The 15,086-nt window shown below is 46.2% G+C and overlaps 1 protein-coding gene and 1 long non-coding RNA gene across 2 annotated transcripts; one reads left to right on the forward strand and one right to left on the reverse strand.

The window, feature by feature from the left end:
• Positions 1 to 976: 976 nt before the first annotated feature.
• Positions 977 to 4,901, reverse strand: LOC101752070. Its single transcript, XR_005842698.2, has 4 exons — positions 4,845 to 4,901; positions 3,640 to 3,735; positions 3,410 to 3,474; positions 977 to 2,231 (listed from the first exon to the last, which is right to left on the reverse strand). It is a non-coding gene; the product is annotated as an uncharacterized LOC101752070 (long non-coding RNA).
• A 1,730-nt stretch (positions 4,902 to 6,631) lies between these two features.
• Positions 6,632 to 14,060, forward strand: TRIM14 (tripartite motif containing 14). Its single transcript, NM_001031431.2, has 6 exons — positions 6,632 to 6,830; positions 8,959 to 9,054; positions 9,198 to 9,431; positions 9,876 to 10,038; positions 11,193 to 11,285; positions 13,225 to 14,060. Exons 1-6 carry the CDS (start codon positions 6,651 to 6,653, stop codon positions 13,758 to 13,760), a joined length of 1,302 nt encoding a protein of 433 aa, NP_001026602.2. The 5' UTR covers positions 6,632 to 6,650; the 3' UTR covers positions 13,761 to 14,060.
• The last annotated feature ends 1,026 nt before the right edge of the window (positions 14,061 to 15,086 follow it).

Below are 15,086 nucleotides of genomic sequence, written 5' to 3' on the forward strand. Positions count from 1 at the left end.
TTGGGAGAGCAGCACGGGGACAGCAGTGTTACCTGAGATGTCAAAGTGGCTTACCCGTGTGATTCAATAAACTCTTTTGTTGTTCTTAACATAGAATCGTTAAAGTTGGAAATGACTTCTGGAGTCACCAAATTCAGCCTTCAGCCCTTTCCCACCATGCCCATTAATCATGTCCCTCAGTGCCACAGACATCCACACGGTTCCTGAACACCTCCAGGGACAGTGGCTCCCCCAGCTCCCTGGGCAGCCTGTAACGTTGCTATTTGAATACCTCTGCCAGGAAGCCTCCAGACTGAAAATGCAGTGACTTGTAGTGTTGGCATTACTTTTGTTTTTGCCGCTGTTCCTCCTGTGTGCAAGAATGCAGTGGGTATTAGGGGAGCATGTTTCTGAGTGTATCTTAGCTTATAGTACCTTGCTTTGGTCTGGCCAGCAGCCCCACTGCCTGGAGAGCCCCCAGCTGGAAGCAGTGGGTAGCAGGGGTCACATTACTGGTGTGAAATGAGGTAAAAACCAAGATCACTTGATTCGAGTCAGGGCTACCTCACATGCTGTTCCCTCACACAGTATTAAGGGACAAAATCAAGCTCTTTTCAGGTACAGGAGCTGGGTAAAACCCTTTCCAAAAAACAGGCTGTGCAGCCTGGAGAAACATACTCACCAACCAGGTTTGCTGTGGTCTGGAGGATGTTTGTTTTATTGGAGAGGGAGATGTGGGGAGAGAAGTTAGGCAATTCAGAGCTTATTTGAGTAGCGGGAATCCAGGCCATCACGCAATCCTTTCAATAACCAAAGGTAAGTGCTCCATTTAAGAGCCAAGACCAACACGTGAAATGAGAAGGACCCGTGCTCAAAACAAGGAAACAGAAAATGTATTTCAAGCAGCAGACTACCTACAAAATTATATGCACGCCATAATGTTTGTATGGCTTACCATCGTAAAAACGACTAAACAAGTAAATGAATGAAGAGTAAGAGCTGCAATAGTTTTGCATAGTGATTTAGAAAGCATTTATTTAACAATTCACAGAACTATAATAATTAAGGTCATAATTAGGTACTGGTGCTTATAAAGCACATGGTTTTACAATAACCAAAGTATTAGCTCCCTTATATCTTGCATTTGCTCTTCACACGAAACAAAAGAGGCTTACAAACAAGATGTCCTTGCTAACAATGTTATTTACCCAGAGGTTTGCAAACAAGATGCCCTTGCTCACAAACTTGTGCAGAGGCTTGCAGATTCCTCTCCTGTTGGTGTCTGTACATTCTTACCAAACAAGATTTTAGTTATGAAGGTCTGTCAACAACTGAACTTACAAACTTTGGACATGCTGAGCAGATTTAGTAGCATAATTAACTTCTCCTCCCTGAGCTGCATGAAGTTGGAGTTAATTACACACATGATACATGATACAAAAGGGGATGACATACAAGGGGGAACGTGTATTGGGTGGACCAGGAAGTCTGTAACCTCAGTACTTCAGCCAGTGAGGAAACGAGGAGAAACAATACAGTTGAAGGATAGGGATAAAAGGGGGGTTTCAATCCCAGATACTGTGAGAAATCCTGGGGGGAGAGAAAGCTGGAGACTCCCCTCTGTCTCATTTTTGGGGTAAAGATGAGTGAGCAAGCTGTTAGAGAAAAATTTTCCCAACTTTGTGCAATTATGACCTGCCGTTGACTGTAGGCCTCACCTATTCTGTGTACAGATGGTTATTAGTACTCTTCGGCAACATATTCTTTCCACCTTATTCTATTCCAACATGGAGAGCCAGCAGTATTTGAAGGCTGTATGATTTCATCGCATGAATGAATTTGCCTGGGCCTGTATTCTTATGTAAGCCATGTTGCAATATTATTTTCCTTCCACAGACCAAGGCCAAATTAAAAAAATAGATTTTCTGCTGATGACCTTTCATCATCCTCTGTTGGGACAGCATCAACAGATTCAAGGAGATAGACAGGGACAGGCGTTTGCACAACCTCGAAGCAAATGTTTGCTCTTATTTTTTTTTTTTTTTTCAATAAGACTTCAAGGTAGAGGACCATCGGTCTGCAACAAAAGGTGCAAAGCAGTTAAGAACTGCAGAGGATGTAGCGTGGTCTTCATGAAATAGCAGCATCCAGATGCTAAGTCGTCAGCTTTGCTCATGGATGATTGCTCATTCATTCGCGTACTTAAACAATTCCTGTCGCTGGGCCATTTATCTCAACTCTTGATGGGGTGTCTGATTCAACAAGTGAGAGGTGTTAGCATGATATTTGATCTATGTCTGCAATGTACAAAGTCGTTAACTGTACACAAAAGGAAAGAAAATCGTAACTTCTGTAGGGCTTAACATTTACTGAGCACCACCAATAGTGTACCCAAGAAATGCACGGAGGACACCAAACAAACTTTTGTTACAGTAGTGTATGTGTAGGTCATGCAATTCTGCACTCTTTTTTGTGTTATTTGCTCAACAAGTTGAGTTTCATATTTTTTTTAACAGAAGAATAGCAAAACAAATGCAGAATTGCTGCATAACTTAAGTCATCACCCCAGGGGATGGGGGCAGGGTGAAGGACCAGGTACCCAAGCCTTCAGCAAACCAGAGATCGCTGTGAAGAAGGTTAACTACTGATATCAGACAGAGGAAGCAGGATGTTCTTTTGCAAGGACTCCATGTCTGAAGCGGATAGTATAACCTGTCTTAATCCTTAAAGAGCAGACGATCTGCTTTGGGATCCAAAGTTTGAAGTATAGACGAGATTTGCTCATGCTGATTGTGGACCACGTTCCTTGAAAACCCACGTGTAGACATCTGGGCTGCAGGCCTTCCCGAGTACTGCTCCAGAAGTGAGATCCTGCAGGTGACCTCTCCAAAATGAGCCCATAGCTTTGCATTTGATAGATTTTGCAGTAACTGATGCCATGGAGAATCTTGGCATCTAGTGCCTTATTACATTACAGTCCCTGAGCTCCAGAAGCACACTGTCTGTAATGGTCTGTGTTTGAATAAATTCAAGAGGATCTATATGAAGACCTGACTTGGGCAGGGGGGAACCATATGGCTGACCTAAGTATAAGCAGCTGTGATGAAAGGTGTGGGAAATGGTGGTGGTAGGTGGACAGCTGGACTGGGTGATCTTAGAGATCTCTTCCAACTTTGTTGATTCTATGATTCTAATTAAGCTACAAAAGAACTCTTACTTTAACTTGCTTCCTTAATGAATAGGTTAAAACACAAAGAGCATTCAGCGCCAGTGAAAACGAGAACTTCCAATTTTGATGGCCATTTCAGGAAAATGAAACTTGAGCATGAAAATGTAACTGCTGAAGCAATTTTAGGACACTTCCAAATCTGCTGTAAAATCAGGTTGCTTAAAATGGACAGATGTGTGAAAAAGATGTCAGACAGCTCACCTGGCCTGGAATGAAACAAGGGTGATTAAGACTTTGTGCTTCCCCCATCTCCCACATGGTTAACCCTGAGGAAGAAGAAAACAAAAGACATTCTGATTCTGCAAGAAGAATAGTTTCTCTTCTCACACCAGGGGAAGGGCAGCTTTTACTGAGCGCACACTGGTTTGACACAGGATTCTATCCTTTGCCTTGTTGAACACGAACACCCACTCTGTGCGGCAGGGACTCACCGCTGCTTGATGCCTACAGATGTTGCCTATCTGCCTCTTCAAACTGCAGTCCTCAGTGCCTCTGCCAAAGCAGTGTTCTGGTTCCTTTGCATATGGCTGCAAAAAGAATCATAGGATCGTTGAGGTTGGAAGGACCTCCAGGATCACCAAGTCCAACCACCAGCCACGTTCCTCAGTGCCACATCCACATGGCTCTCAAACACCTCCAGGGACAGTGACCCCACCACCTCCCTGGGCAGCCCATTCCAGTGCATCACCACTCATTCTGAGAAGTTTTTCCCAAACCTCTCCTGACACAACTTAAGGCCATTACCTGTCATTCTATCACTGGTTACCTGGGATCTTCACCAGCACCTGTGAATGGCGCACAACAACAGGCTTCACTGCGCCCCTGAACCCACACATCCAAGAATGAAAACACAGCGCTGCATGAGGAATTTTCTGCACAAAGACATGGGGAACACAATGGCCATACCAAAGCCAGGCTTCTGTGTGTTGCAGTTGCCAGCTTCACACACAAGCTTTGCAGATATGCACCCAGCAGGATTGTTGCTTGGCATGGGAAATGTAAGGCAGCATCCAGGTTCAGCTTTCTCCTCATCAGGCACCATGGGTTATGCTCACTCCAAGCTCACTCCGAAGTCAGAATGAAGAGGGGAAGACTGAGCCCTGCTCTGCCCACCACCCTTCTCCCCAATTCTTCTCCCCCATTCGGCTGTTAGCATGAGGTGGCTTTAGAGCGTGACTTCCTGCCCTTTGTCTCCTTGGTTTAACTCTAACACTCTCCTGCCATGGTGGAGGAGAATTCCTGCTGGCCACAAGCGGCCCCAGGCCCTGTGTGAAGCACATGAGCCCTGTTTCAAGCACTTAACAAGGCCCCTCCATGCAAAGGAACAAACTGGTATCTGCACACAAGGTGCTCCTGCTCCACCTCCTGCTCCTGCAGCCCCTCACAGCCATAGCACAGCGATCTCTGCCCATGGTGTTCAGCAGCAAAGCACTAGGGTGAAAGTACACCTGATGTGAGCACGTGGTGTCAGTGCCTGGCCAACCTCTGCTGTTTCTGCAAAAATGTCAGTTTTGTTGTAGCTTTCTCCTCAAAAACAATCAATGAAAGCCATCAAAAAGCTGAGAGACCCTAACTCAAAAGGTTCTTTTGTGAAAGTGATATGTGAAACAGAAATAGTGCTGCAGATAGTCCTCACCTGCAAGCTGAAATGCTGCTGGGCACCCTCTTGAGTCACATCCTCAGCCAAAGTGAGGACAGGCAAAGCAGAGGTTGGAATGTTGGGCACTAAGCACCACCATCAGGTGTGCAAAGTCCAGGCAGCAGCTGGGTGCCAGCACCCTTCCTCAGGGGTCAGTGCTGTGCCAATGCTGTTTGACGTCCTTATCAGCAGCTAGGGCAATAGGACAGAATATGCTCTCCACAAGCCTACTGTAATTTCAGCTGGGAGGCAGAGAGGTGGGGCTGCTCTGCAGAGGGCCTGTGATGGACTGGAGGAATACACAGGCATGGACTTCATGGAGATAAGACAGGAAAACACCACGTGGAGTTCCATGGAGTTCACTAGCATGGCTATTGGGCATGGTGGTGATGGTTTGACAGCTGGACTACATCATGTGTGTCCAACCTTTTGGGTTGCCCGGGCCACTGAGTCAAGAGGAACTGTCTTGGGCTGCATATGTGTAGGCCACTCTGAAGGTGATGCCTCCTCTTTATTTCCATGATATCTACAACCCATACAAAGCACACAATGACACTACTTCAAAGAGGAAGTTCTTGGCTACAAAACATGATTTTTCAACGTAGTCCTTACCATTAGCTATGCATTTTTTTTTTTTGCAAGTGGTGAGCACAGGCAATTGTAACATTTGCACCAGCGGAGGTGACCCGATGTTCCACAGCTGTTATGACAGCATTGCTGCTGAGACAAACCACCCACAGCCTCACTGTGCTCACACCTACTGTTTAGTCTCCATAACTGTTCAGTAAGCATTGATGAAGGTCAATGAGTGCCATTTTTTCCACGTGAAGGAATTCAGTTCCACCCCTTCACTTCACACGCACTTCTTCCATGTCAGACACCATTGTGTCAGAGTGCCCCTCTGCTGCCATCAGTCACACAACAACAACATGGGATGGGGTATTGGTGGGAAGGTTCATCTTCTACTGCTGTACCACCAACATCCACCTCTGGCAGCGTGGGTCAACATAATCACAGAATCACAGAATCACAGGATGGCCTGGGTTGGAAGGGACCTCAAGGATCATGAATCTGCACCTCCCCTGCCAGGCAGAGCCACCAGCCTTCCCACTTACTAGACCAGGTTGCCCAGGGCCCCATCCAACCTGGCCTTGAGCAAGGAGGCATTAAATTCAGAGCAGCCTTGTAAAAATGCAGTTAGTATATATAAGTAACAAAACCTATTTAAAATATTTTTAATTAAAACATAAAAAAAGAGAACAAAATACATAAAACTAGTAGGGTATTTGACTGCGTTTTTGTGAAACTAACGCATCAGGCTGTTTCAGTGGCAGCGGCTCTCAAGAGTGATCTCTCAAGATGTTCATCAGAGATTTCTGGTGAAATCTTTCTTACTCTTCCTGTGCTTCGTCCTTGAAAACAGCTGTTCACACACGTGCGTGCTGCCGGAGAGCAATGGTGTGGCTAAGGTCTGGTTGTGAAGCGAGAGATACGTTTCTCCGGTCAGATAGGACTCACAAAGTTCTGGTTGGTAGAGACATATGGCCATATGGCATTTCTTCGAGTTGAACGTCTGGCTGTGACTCTATGCGTCCATTTGAAAAGACGTATTTATGTCGACCGAATGCGGAGCTGCGCATACACAAAAAAACAAACAAACAAACAAATAAATAAAAATAAAACCCACTTTTCCAGCGCTCTTGAAGCACATTCTCAAATCCGTTTATCGGTAAGGAAATCACAGAGGCCCGGGCCCGCCCCCGGCAGCCGCACCCGCACTTCTCCCCATCCGCCCGGGCCGCCATGGCGCAGGGGCAGCCGTGGGTGGCGGCGGGGCCGCGGGGCTGCGCCGTGCACTCGGGGCGGCCGCTGGAGCTCTTCTGCGGGGACTGCGGCCGCTGCGTCTGCGCCCTCTGCCCGGCGCTGGGTCCGCACCGCGGCCACGACGCCCGCCTGCTCCTCCAGGCGGCCCGCGACAAGCAGGTGAGCCGCGCCGTGCTGCGGGAGGGCTCCGTGCCGCGGACTTCCCGATCGGAGCCTTTTGTTTTGCGCCTTCCTTGCGCGGCGTGGGCGCGCGTGGGTTTTCCGCCGTCGGCGGTGGGAGGCTCGGAGGGCTGCAGGGGTGCGGACGGTGCGCTGCTGCTGCGCGGGGGAACGGAGGACGGGGAGGGGGCAGAGGCGCGGGGTCCGTCTGCCGGTCGGCTCGGCCGCGCTGCCTTGCACGGCGCTTCCCCGCTCGGCGCGGGGAGAGGGAGAGAAGGGCGAGAGCGAGGGGACTCGCGGGTCACGGTAAACATAGTTCAGCGGGCAAAGGAGAAGGGGAGGGCGAGAGGAAGAAGACGAGGCAAAATAGGCGGGGAAGAGGCTCGCTGCCCCCTGCGGTCAGGTGTATGCCCAGCCCGCTCCTGAGCGCCAGCTCGGTCATCCGCCTAAACACCTGCCCTGCGCTGTACTGCTGGGCGTAGCGTTATGTGGCACGGTTAGTTTGGGCGATCAGCATGGGTGTGATGCTGCCGGCACCCAAACTTTTCACTGCGGAGGCAGAGGAAGAAACACATAAGGCCCTGATGCTGTGCCAGCCCTGCTCAGCAGCTGCTAGGACATCACCGAGCTGTCAGGCGTTGCTTTGGTCGCGGCAGGGAGCATTTGCTCTGTCCCGCCAAACCGACCACAGAGATGGGTCGTGCTGCGGTCTGTGGGCATGGACACTGCTGGCAGACAACAGCTGCTGGCTTCTGGACCAGAAGAAGTGAGCAAGATAGAAACTTGGGTCCAGGTATAACAGGATGTCCATAGGAAGTCTCTGCTGACATCTGCTGGCCTTGAGTTGCAGAGATTTCAGGCACAGATGTGTCTCCACAGTCATCGTAGCCTCAGGGATCGTATTTGGACCAGTAATTTTGTTTTGTTCTGTTGACATACCTACAAGTCTGACAGTTTTCCTCAGTGCTGCTAGGAACTGCAAACTGGGGGTGTCCAACAGCTGTGCAGGGTCCATCAGCTGGTTCTTCCCTGGATCCAAACGTGCAGTATCACTGGTCAGGATGCTCCGTGCCCTCTGATCACTGGGCATTGCAAAGCTCCTGCATCGTCAGGTGGAGCACAGCCCTTCGGTTTGACAGGGACATTGAGAGGGGAAAGTTGTGGCTGGAAGAGGTGGCATGGCCTGAGTTCCTGGTTCCACACGAGTAGAGCATTTGTCTGCTTGCATGTACGTATGTGTGCAGGGGACTGCCAGCTGTGAGCTCTCTGGTTTTGCCTGCAGCCTATTATCATCTGACTCTTGTCATAACCAAATGACAAACTGGTGCAGAGTTGTGGCAGGAGAGTCACGGACTCCGTTGCTGGTGCAGAAGGAAGACCTTTATTGAAGGTGCTTACAACCTTCCGTACCCGTGCAACAACCCCTTGGTCACATGTACCAACCAGGCATCTCATACTTGTTTACATCTGGTGCAAGTAGCTACCAAGCTTGTTTACTCATTTGCAAGGTCTTTTGTTCATAATGTCTTTCTCTGTCCCACACAGGGTGAGTGTGCTGACACGGCTATAGCTGCGGAGCTGCCGTACCCCCGTGCTGCTGGGAGGCTCTGTATGCAGCACTCATGCACTGCTGAGGGTTGGGGTACTATTAACAAAAAGGCATCACTGAGCGCACTTGTTCAGCCCACAGCGGGCTGTGGTTGAAGAACTGTGGGGGAGGTGCAGCAGAGCTGTGTTGCTTAGTACAGATACTGGAGATGCTGAGCTTTAAATATTAGTTGTTAACAGTCAGTGACCACAGCATCACTGTGGTGGCTGTTTCTGACCGCTCTTTTGCACAGATATCCTGAACATTCACTGTATTTTTGACGACAGACAGAGCTTTCCACAGATGGTCTGAATGAAGGCGCTTGCTTAGCTGCCCACTGGGCAGCAGGTGAAATGATAAAATATTTATGTTGTGTTGCCACTAGGCTTACTGGATAGCCTTATAAACTGTTTCAGTGACACACTTCCTTGTTAGGAAAGAAAGCTCTCTCTCTGTATATGTAAACAAAACGAATGTTATGAAACAGATTTTATTTTATACTTTGTAATTTTTGTGATTTATTTTATTTTTACTGCTTAGGAACTCCTCACAGTGTATTTGAGGAATCTAGAGGTGAGAAAAGAGCAACAAGCTGGTAACAGAAGGAGCGTAGAGCAAGCTGCTGATGATCTAAAGGTAAAGCGTGATTTGCTACTGCACTGGGTGATCATTTTCCAAGGATAGACATCTTTCTCTGTCTGTGGCTCTTCAAAGATGCAGACAGGTGCTGCTTCTCTAGGAGTGTTGAGTATGGAGGCACTCTTCTGCTTCATCTCTAGGCACACGCCGCTACAAGCAAACAGCAGCTGCTGGACAGAGTGACACAGCTCCAGTTACTGCTTCAGGAAGAGGAGAGACTGGCACGAAATGTCATTGATGAAAAGACTCAGCAGGCCCTTGAAGCACATGGTCAGCAGGTGCAGTCCTGTCAAGAAGAGCTTGCAGCCCTGGAGGCATTCTCACGTCGAATCAGAGAGATACAGCAGTGCAGTGATCCTATTCAGTTCCTGGAGGTGGTATTGCGTAGTCTCTCCCTGCCTCTTGCCCTCTTAGTCCCTGGTGAACTGCTCTGGTGGCTGGCTTCTGTAGATCCTTCTGCAAGCATAATCTTTCTCACTGCATTTTTTTGTTCTGTTGCCATTTTGGTGGACCAGTTTGGTTCCTAATGTTTGGACTGTTAGGTTCACGCATTGATTTCAGGTCTAAAGGAGATTATTTATCATACTTTTAAGCATGTATGAAACAAGAATTAGGCATGCTTGGTCGTCTTGAACATTAACACTGTATCAAGAAGGTCCACCGCTTTCCCAGTGAGCTGATAAGAAGGCACAGCCAGATGTACTTGTTATGGCCTGGTTCACCTCGCATCGGAGCTGTCTTTGCCCTTGTGTGTGGGAGCTGGGAGGGAAGAATCCATTTGTGCTGCTGACTGTACTCATTTGTTTTTCTGCCCTCAGAAATGCACAGAAATTGAGAAGGAAATGCAGGATTCAAGGAGACAGCCGGAACAGTGGCATCCGATACCACTCTCATTTGAGCACATACTCAACCACTATTCATGTCTCATGAAATTTCTTCAGTCCATTCTACAGAAGCCGCTAGAAGTTCGGCTTAAAGAAGGTATGCATGGGAGAATGCAATGAATTTTGCTTTCTCCTGCTCTCCTAAATAAAGAGTGGTCTCTAAGTAGGAGCAGGATCTTCTACTAGATGAACAGAGAGCTGGAAAAAACAACAGCTTCTTAGGCATGGGTGCTGTTCTCTGGCAGCATTGGCATAATGTTGCTATATGGCTCTGGTGATGAAGAAACTTAGGCAGTTTCTCTTTTAATTCTAGAAAAGGTCTTTTTCATGCCTCCAAGTTATTCTGATGTTTTTCCCAGCTTTATCAGTTATTTCATTATGGATATCTTCTTCCTGTTGAACTTACATTGTTTTTGTCTCTAGATCATCACACCTGCACAACACAGCTGATCTGTCCTTTCACATTTTTACTGTTGGGTGTAAATGCTCTGGTGGGGCTCGTGGCAGACCTGAGACATTGGGAACATGTAAAAAATGGACACTTTTTGTAGTTGATGTACCTAGTGACATTTCTGTCCCAGTCAATCTGAAAAAAAATAAATCTGTTTTTTGGTACTTTAAAGGTGGAAGCTAACAGCTTCTCCTTGGAGATTCTTTGAGCTGGTATTTCATCCTTAAGTGACCTTTGGCATGATTAAGGCAAGGAGTTCCCTAACACAGAGCCACAAAGCCACATAAGCATGGCGAAATCCTGACAGTAGCCAAGTTATGGGCTAGCAGGGTCACAGTGACCATTGGATTATACCCAGCTACCTGAAAGGTCACTGCATGATGAGTGGGAAGTTACTAGATAGTGCCATGGAGGTGCACTACGGCTACTATATGGAGTTGTCTTGTATTACCAATTGATAGTGATGTGCTTTTCAAGGTATGGTAGGTGCTTACTTGGGGTTGTGCTGGGTTGTGTCACTAGGATCCAGCATCTCCATACTATCCAAAGAGTATAAGGAGGAAAGCATGCACAGCAAGTAGCCCCTCTCCAGGAAAAGTACTGCAGATTGTCTCATGGAAGACAAGATGTGACTCTGCGACCTTCCTCGGGATGTGGGTGGAATTCACAACACAGAGGAGAGAAGCAAATAACCCATCTTATAAAATCCCCCGTGGTGTTTTTAAAACTTTGAGAGTAGAGCCAAAGTTCTTCTTCCATTTACACACTTACCTAAGCTGTCCCCTTTCATCTCTGCCCAGATGTATTCGGTAGCCTTAATGCCACCTCAAAGAGGGAGCCTGGAACAATGCTGAAAACCATGTCTCCTGTTGATCGGATGCTTTTCTTAAAACGTAAGTGTGGTTAAACAAAAGCTAGGAGGCTCCAAACGCTCGTGATCCATCCACTGAAACAGCCAATGAATGATAGCTGCCACTGTATTTTAGAAGGGCTCTGATGTTTAGGAGCATCAAGCCTCGCCTGAAAGTTAGTACGATTTTCTGTATCTCGCATTGGGAAAGAAATTTTAGTTTCTGTCTGTGGAATTTTGGTGCTGTTTGTCCTTTTTTTTGTTTTCTTTTTCTTATGCAACCAATTTATTTGCGGTTGCTTGAGATGCAGTAGCAATGCACTTCATGAAAATCTAAATTCTCAGGCAAATTTGATTTGCAGAGATCACTAATTTGCACAGCTTTTCATGCTCTTGAAAAGCATCTCCCATTCTGTTTTATTTTTAAAACCTTGAGAGTAGAGCCATCTTCTTCCAGTTACACGCTTAAGTGGTCCCCTTCGACCTCTGCTTCTAGAAAAGAAGCAGATGCTGTAGCCAGGATGTTTGTATTGTGCCTACTTGAAAGTGAGACTCGAGTTCAAGTATCTCTCACTCCCCGTGTCTCTTGTGCTCTGCACAAACTTGGCACCCCCAGTGCTGACCTCTCTGAGGGTGACTTGGAGCCAAGACCCGAAGACAGTCAGTCATTCACAAGAAAGAATCCTGCAGCATGCTCTTTCTACCTACATAAATGATTCCCATCTCCTGTCTTTTGTCACCAACTGTGCACACAGGTGTGCATTAGTACCTGTGGTATTCACCCACCTAAACACCTATTCAGACCATAGGGAAACCAGTACTAGCTTTTCTGACTTGCACTTCACCACTAAAATAGTGATCAGAACAATAAGATATTGCATGTATGAGCCCGAGCCCTGTGGTGGTGTCGTTTTGGAAGTTTTAGTTTGTTTACAGTATAATGCCAGAATTAAAATTGTCATGCCTTTCTTTTTGTTTAGAAAATTCTTCAGTTAGCACTGCACATACAGTGCCATTTGCTTCTCCCTTCATTTGCAGTATACAGGTACAGTGTGAAGGCTGCAGAATTACCAGCAGTGGGTCCTCTAGCATCTGCACACATGAATTACACATCAGTAACTCTTTCTGTATGTCTTTGCAAGTGTGTGCTGTGATCCTGCCCAGACCAAGACAATCTATTAGTATGCCATGTATCAAACAACACCTATTGGTGCACCACTGCTCTGTGTATTTTAAACACAGCCATTGTTAGGAGTCACAGTAAAGCAGGGAGGTGTGGGGTGCAGCTGTATTTTTTAGTCATTCATGTGTAGTACTTACTTTCCTGAGGTCTTTTTCCTGGCTTTCTGATTTCTGTCCTGCTTCATGGTAAAAAGAGTCTGCTGCTGCATTTGGTGATTTCTAGAGAGTAGTTCCAGAGTGAAATTTTTCTGTTGTAAATGACAAGTTAGGTGAGCTGCTGCAAACCTTCCAGGAGGTGGTAGGTTGTTTCTTTGCTCAGTACATGATGCTTCTGCTTTGAGATGTGGAGACTGTCTGAAACAGACTCCTAGCCTGTTTTTCAAAGGAGATCTCACTGGAATGAGGCCTCACAACTCAAGGGCCTGCTCCAGTGCTGTCCAAAACCCCTAGGCTGTCATCATGCTAGCAGTCTCCAACATTCTGCTTATAAGCAGAAGCTCTCAGTGTTAATAGCCTGCCCATTTGTATACTTCATCTCATTTATGAAACACACATATACTGACTTGAATATATCTTTTACTGACCTGCATTAAAGACTGTGCAACTTACTTCAAAGCACTGCTGCATATAGGCATTGCAGTGCTTCCTGGTAAAAAATGCCTCTTACTCCTTGCAAAATCACAGTTTCCAAGACACTGCCAGCTGTGGGCTCCTTTGCAGGCTTTTTGTATAGAAGTAAGTTGGGCCTTTTTCAAAGGGCATGATAAACATAGCAAGTACATTTATGGTTTTGATTGCAGATGCAAGATCACCAACCTGGGAATATGACAGCCTTCATCCAAGGCTGAAGTTGTCTGATGACCGTCTCGTAGTAAGCTGTAACTGGAGGAGGATATTTTACCCTTGTGGTCCGCAGAGATTTGATAAATTATGGCAAGTGCTAAGCAGAGATGCATTCCTCTCTGGGAGCCATTACTGGGAAGTTGACCTCCTTCATGCTGGAGCTGGGTGGTGGATTGGTGCAGCCTACCCTTCCATTGGCAGGAAAGGAGACTCTGAAAGCTGTCGCCTAGGCTGGAATAGAGCATCTTGGTGCATTAAAAAGTTTGATCTTGAATACTGGGCATTTCACAAGGGGGAGAGGATCCCTCTCCTGATAGAAGATGATCCTGATCGCATTGGTGTTTTTCTGGATTATGAAGCTGGAATCCTTTCATTCTATAATGTTACTGATGGCATGACGCATTTGCACACCTTCCGCTGCAAGTTCACAGAGCCAGTTTATCCAGCTTTGAGGCTCTGGGAAGGGTCCATTGGAATATGGAAACTAACGTAAGGAATGAAGTAAAATAAAGCCTACTATCTCATGTTTTTTGTATGACAGCCGCTTTAGTAGAGATTTACATGAACCACTTCCTGTTATATGAAGATTCAACTGTGGCACTTCTAGAGGAGAACGGGGAAGTTCAAGAAAATCAGCTGTTTTTAAGTATAGTATCTATCTGTATTTTCAGTGGAGGTATCACCTAAAGTGCCTTGCATTGTATTTTTGTACTTGATTCAAACTTGCAAAATGGAAAAAGTCTGGTTAGTGCTTGAAAAAATGCTTATTAAAGCTCAGATTTGATCCTGAAAACTACTGTCAGGTTTTCTTGTTTGTTGTTGTTTTTTTCCAGCTCCATCCTATTATGAAGTTGGAGGTGTTGCAGTTGTGCATGGTATTAATTTGTCTTAAACTCTGAGTTCACATATTGCATATTTTTATAGTTTATATCAGATTTAGATAATTAACACACTAAATTAAGTGGTTCACTCTGAAATATCATCAAATATAAATATCGAATAGTTGTATTGACTGTTGGAGAAGTACCTTAAGTAGAGTGGACACTTCTGTATCACACTTACTTAATAGCCACAAGCTAGTCCTATTTTGACACTCTGAAGTGGGGTTCTGGGTTGCCCTGTTCTTCCCACACCAAGAGCAGAAGCAAGAGAAACAGTTTTGTACGTCTTCAGTAGAAGCTGAAGCAACTGGAAAATCCACAGATGTACTGAAAATACTAGGTCAGTGAGGCACTTGTGCTTAAATTACCGTTTCCTATTACAAATAGTCTCTTTAACTGTTGTTCGGTGGAGATAAATGCACGTAAAACTAGCTGAGACAGTTCACAAGGATTACTTTTCATCTGCTGTTTCTCTCTAGGGATAATTGTTTATTCTTTTTCCCAGTCTAGTAAACATAGTTCAATCCAGTCAGTGGTCAGTCACCAGTGCTGGGGCTAGTTTTAATTATTATTTAAATATATTTTTAAATATTTCTGGATGGTGCCTTGGATGAAGGGATCAAGCACTCCCTCTGTACGTTTGCAGTCAATACCAAATTTAGCTGGAATGTTGATCTGCTTGAAAGTATTGAGTCTCCAGAGGGACCTGGATAGACTGGATCAATGGACAAAGTCCAACCTCATGACATCCAGTGAGGCCAAATGCTGGGTGTTGCACTTGGGTTGCCACTCTGAATAGCAGCACAGGCTTGGGAAAGAAAAGGACCTGGAGTTTTGGTCAACGCGGCTGAATATGAACCAGAAATCTGTCCAGGTAATCAAGGCCAATGGCATCCTGGCCAATGTAAGAAATAGTGTGGCTAGCAGGGCTAAGGAAG

Source organism: Gallus gallus, chromosome Z (assembly GCF_016699485.2).
Source record: "Gallus gallus isolate bGalGal1 chromosome Z, bGalGal1.mat.broiler.GRCg7b, whole genome shotgun sequence".
NCBI classification, from domain to species: domain Eukaryota; kingdom Metazoa; phylum Chordata; class Aves; order Galliformes; family Phasianidae; genus Gallus; species Gallus gallus.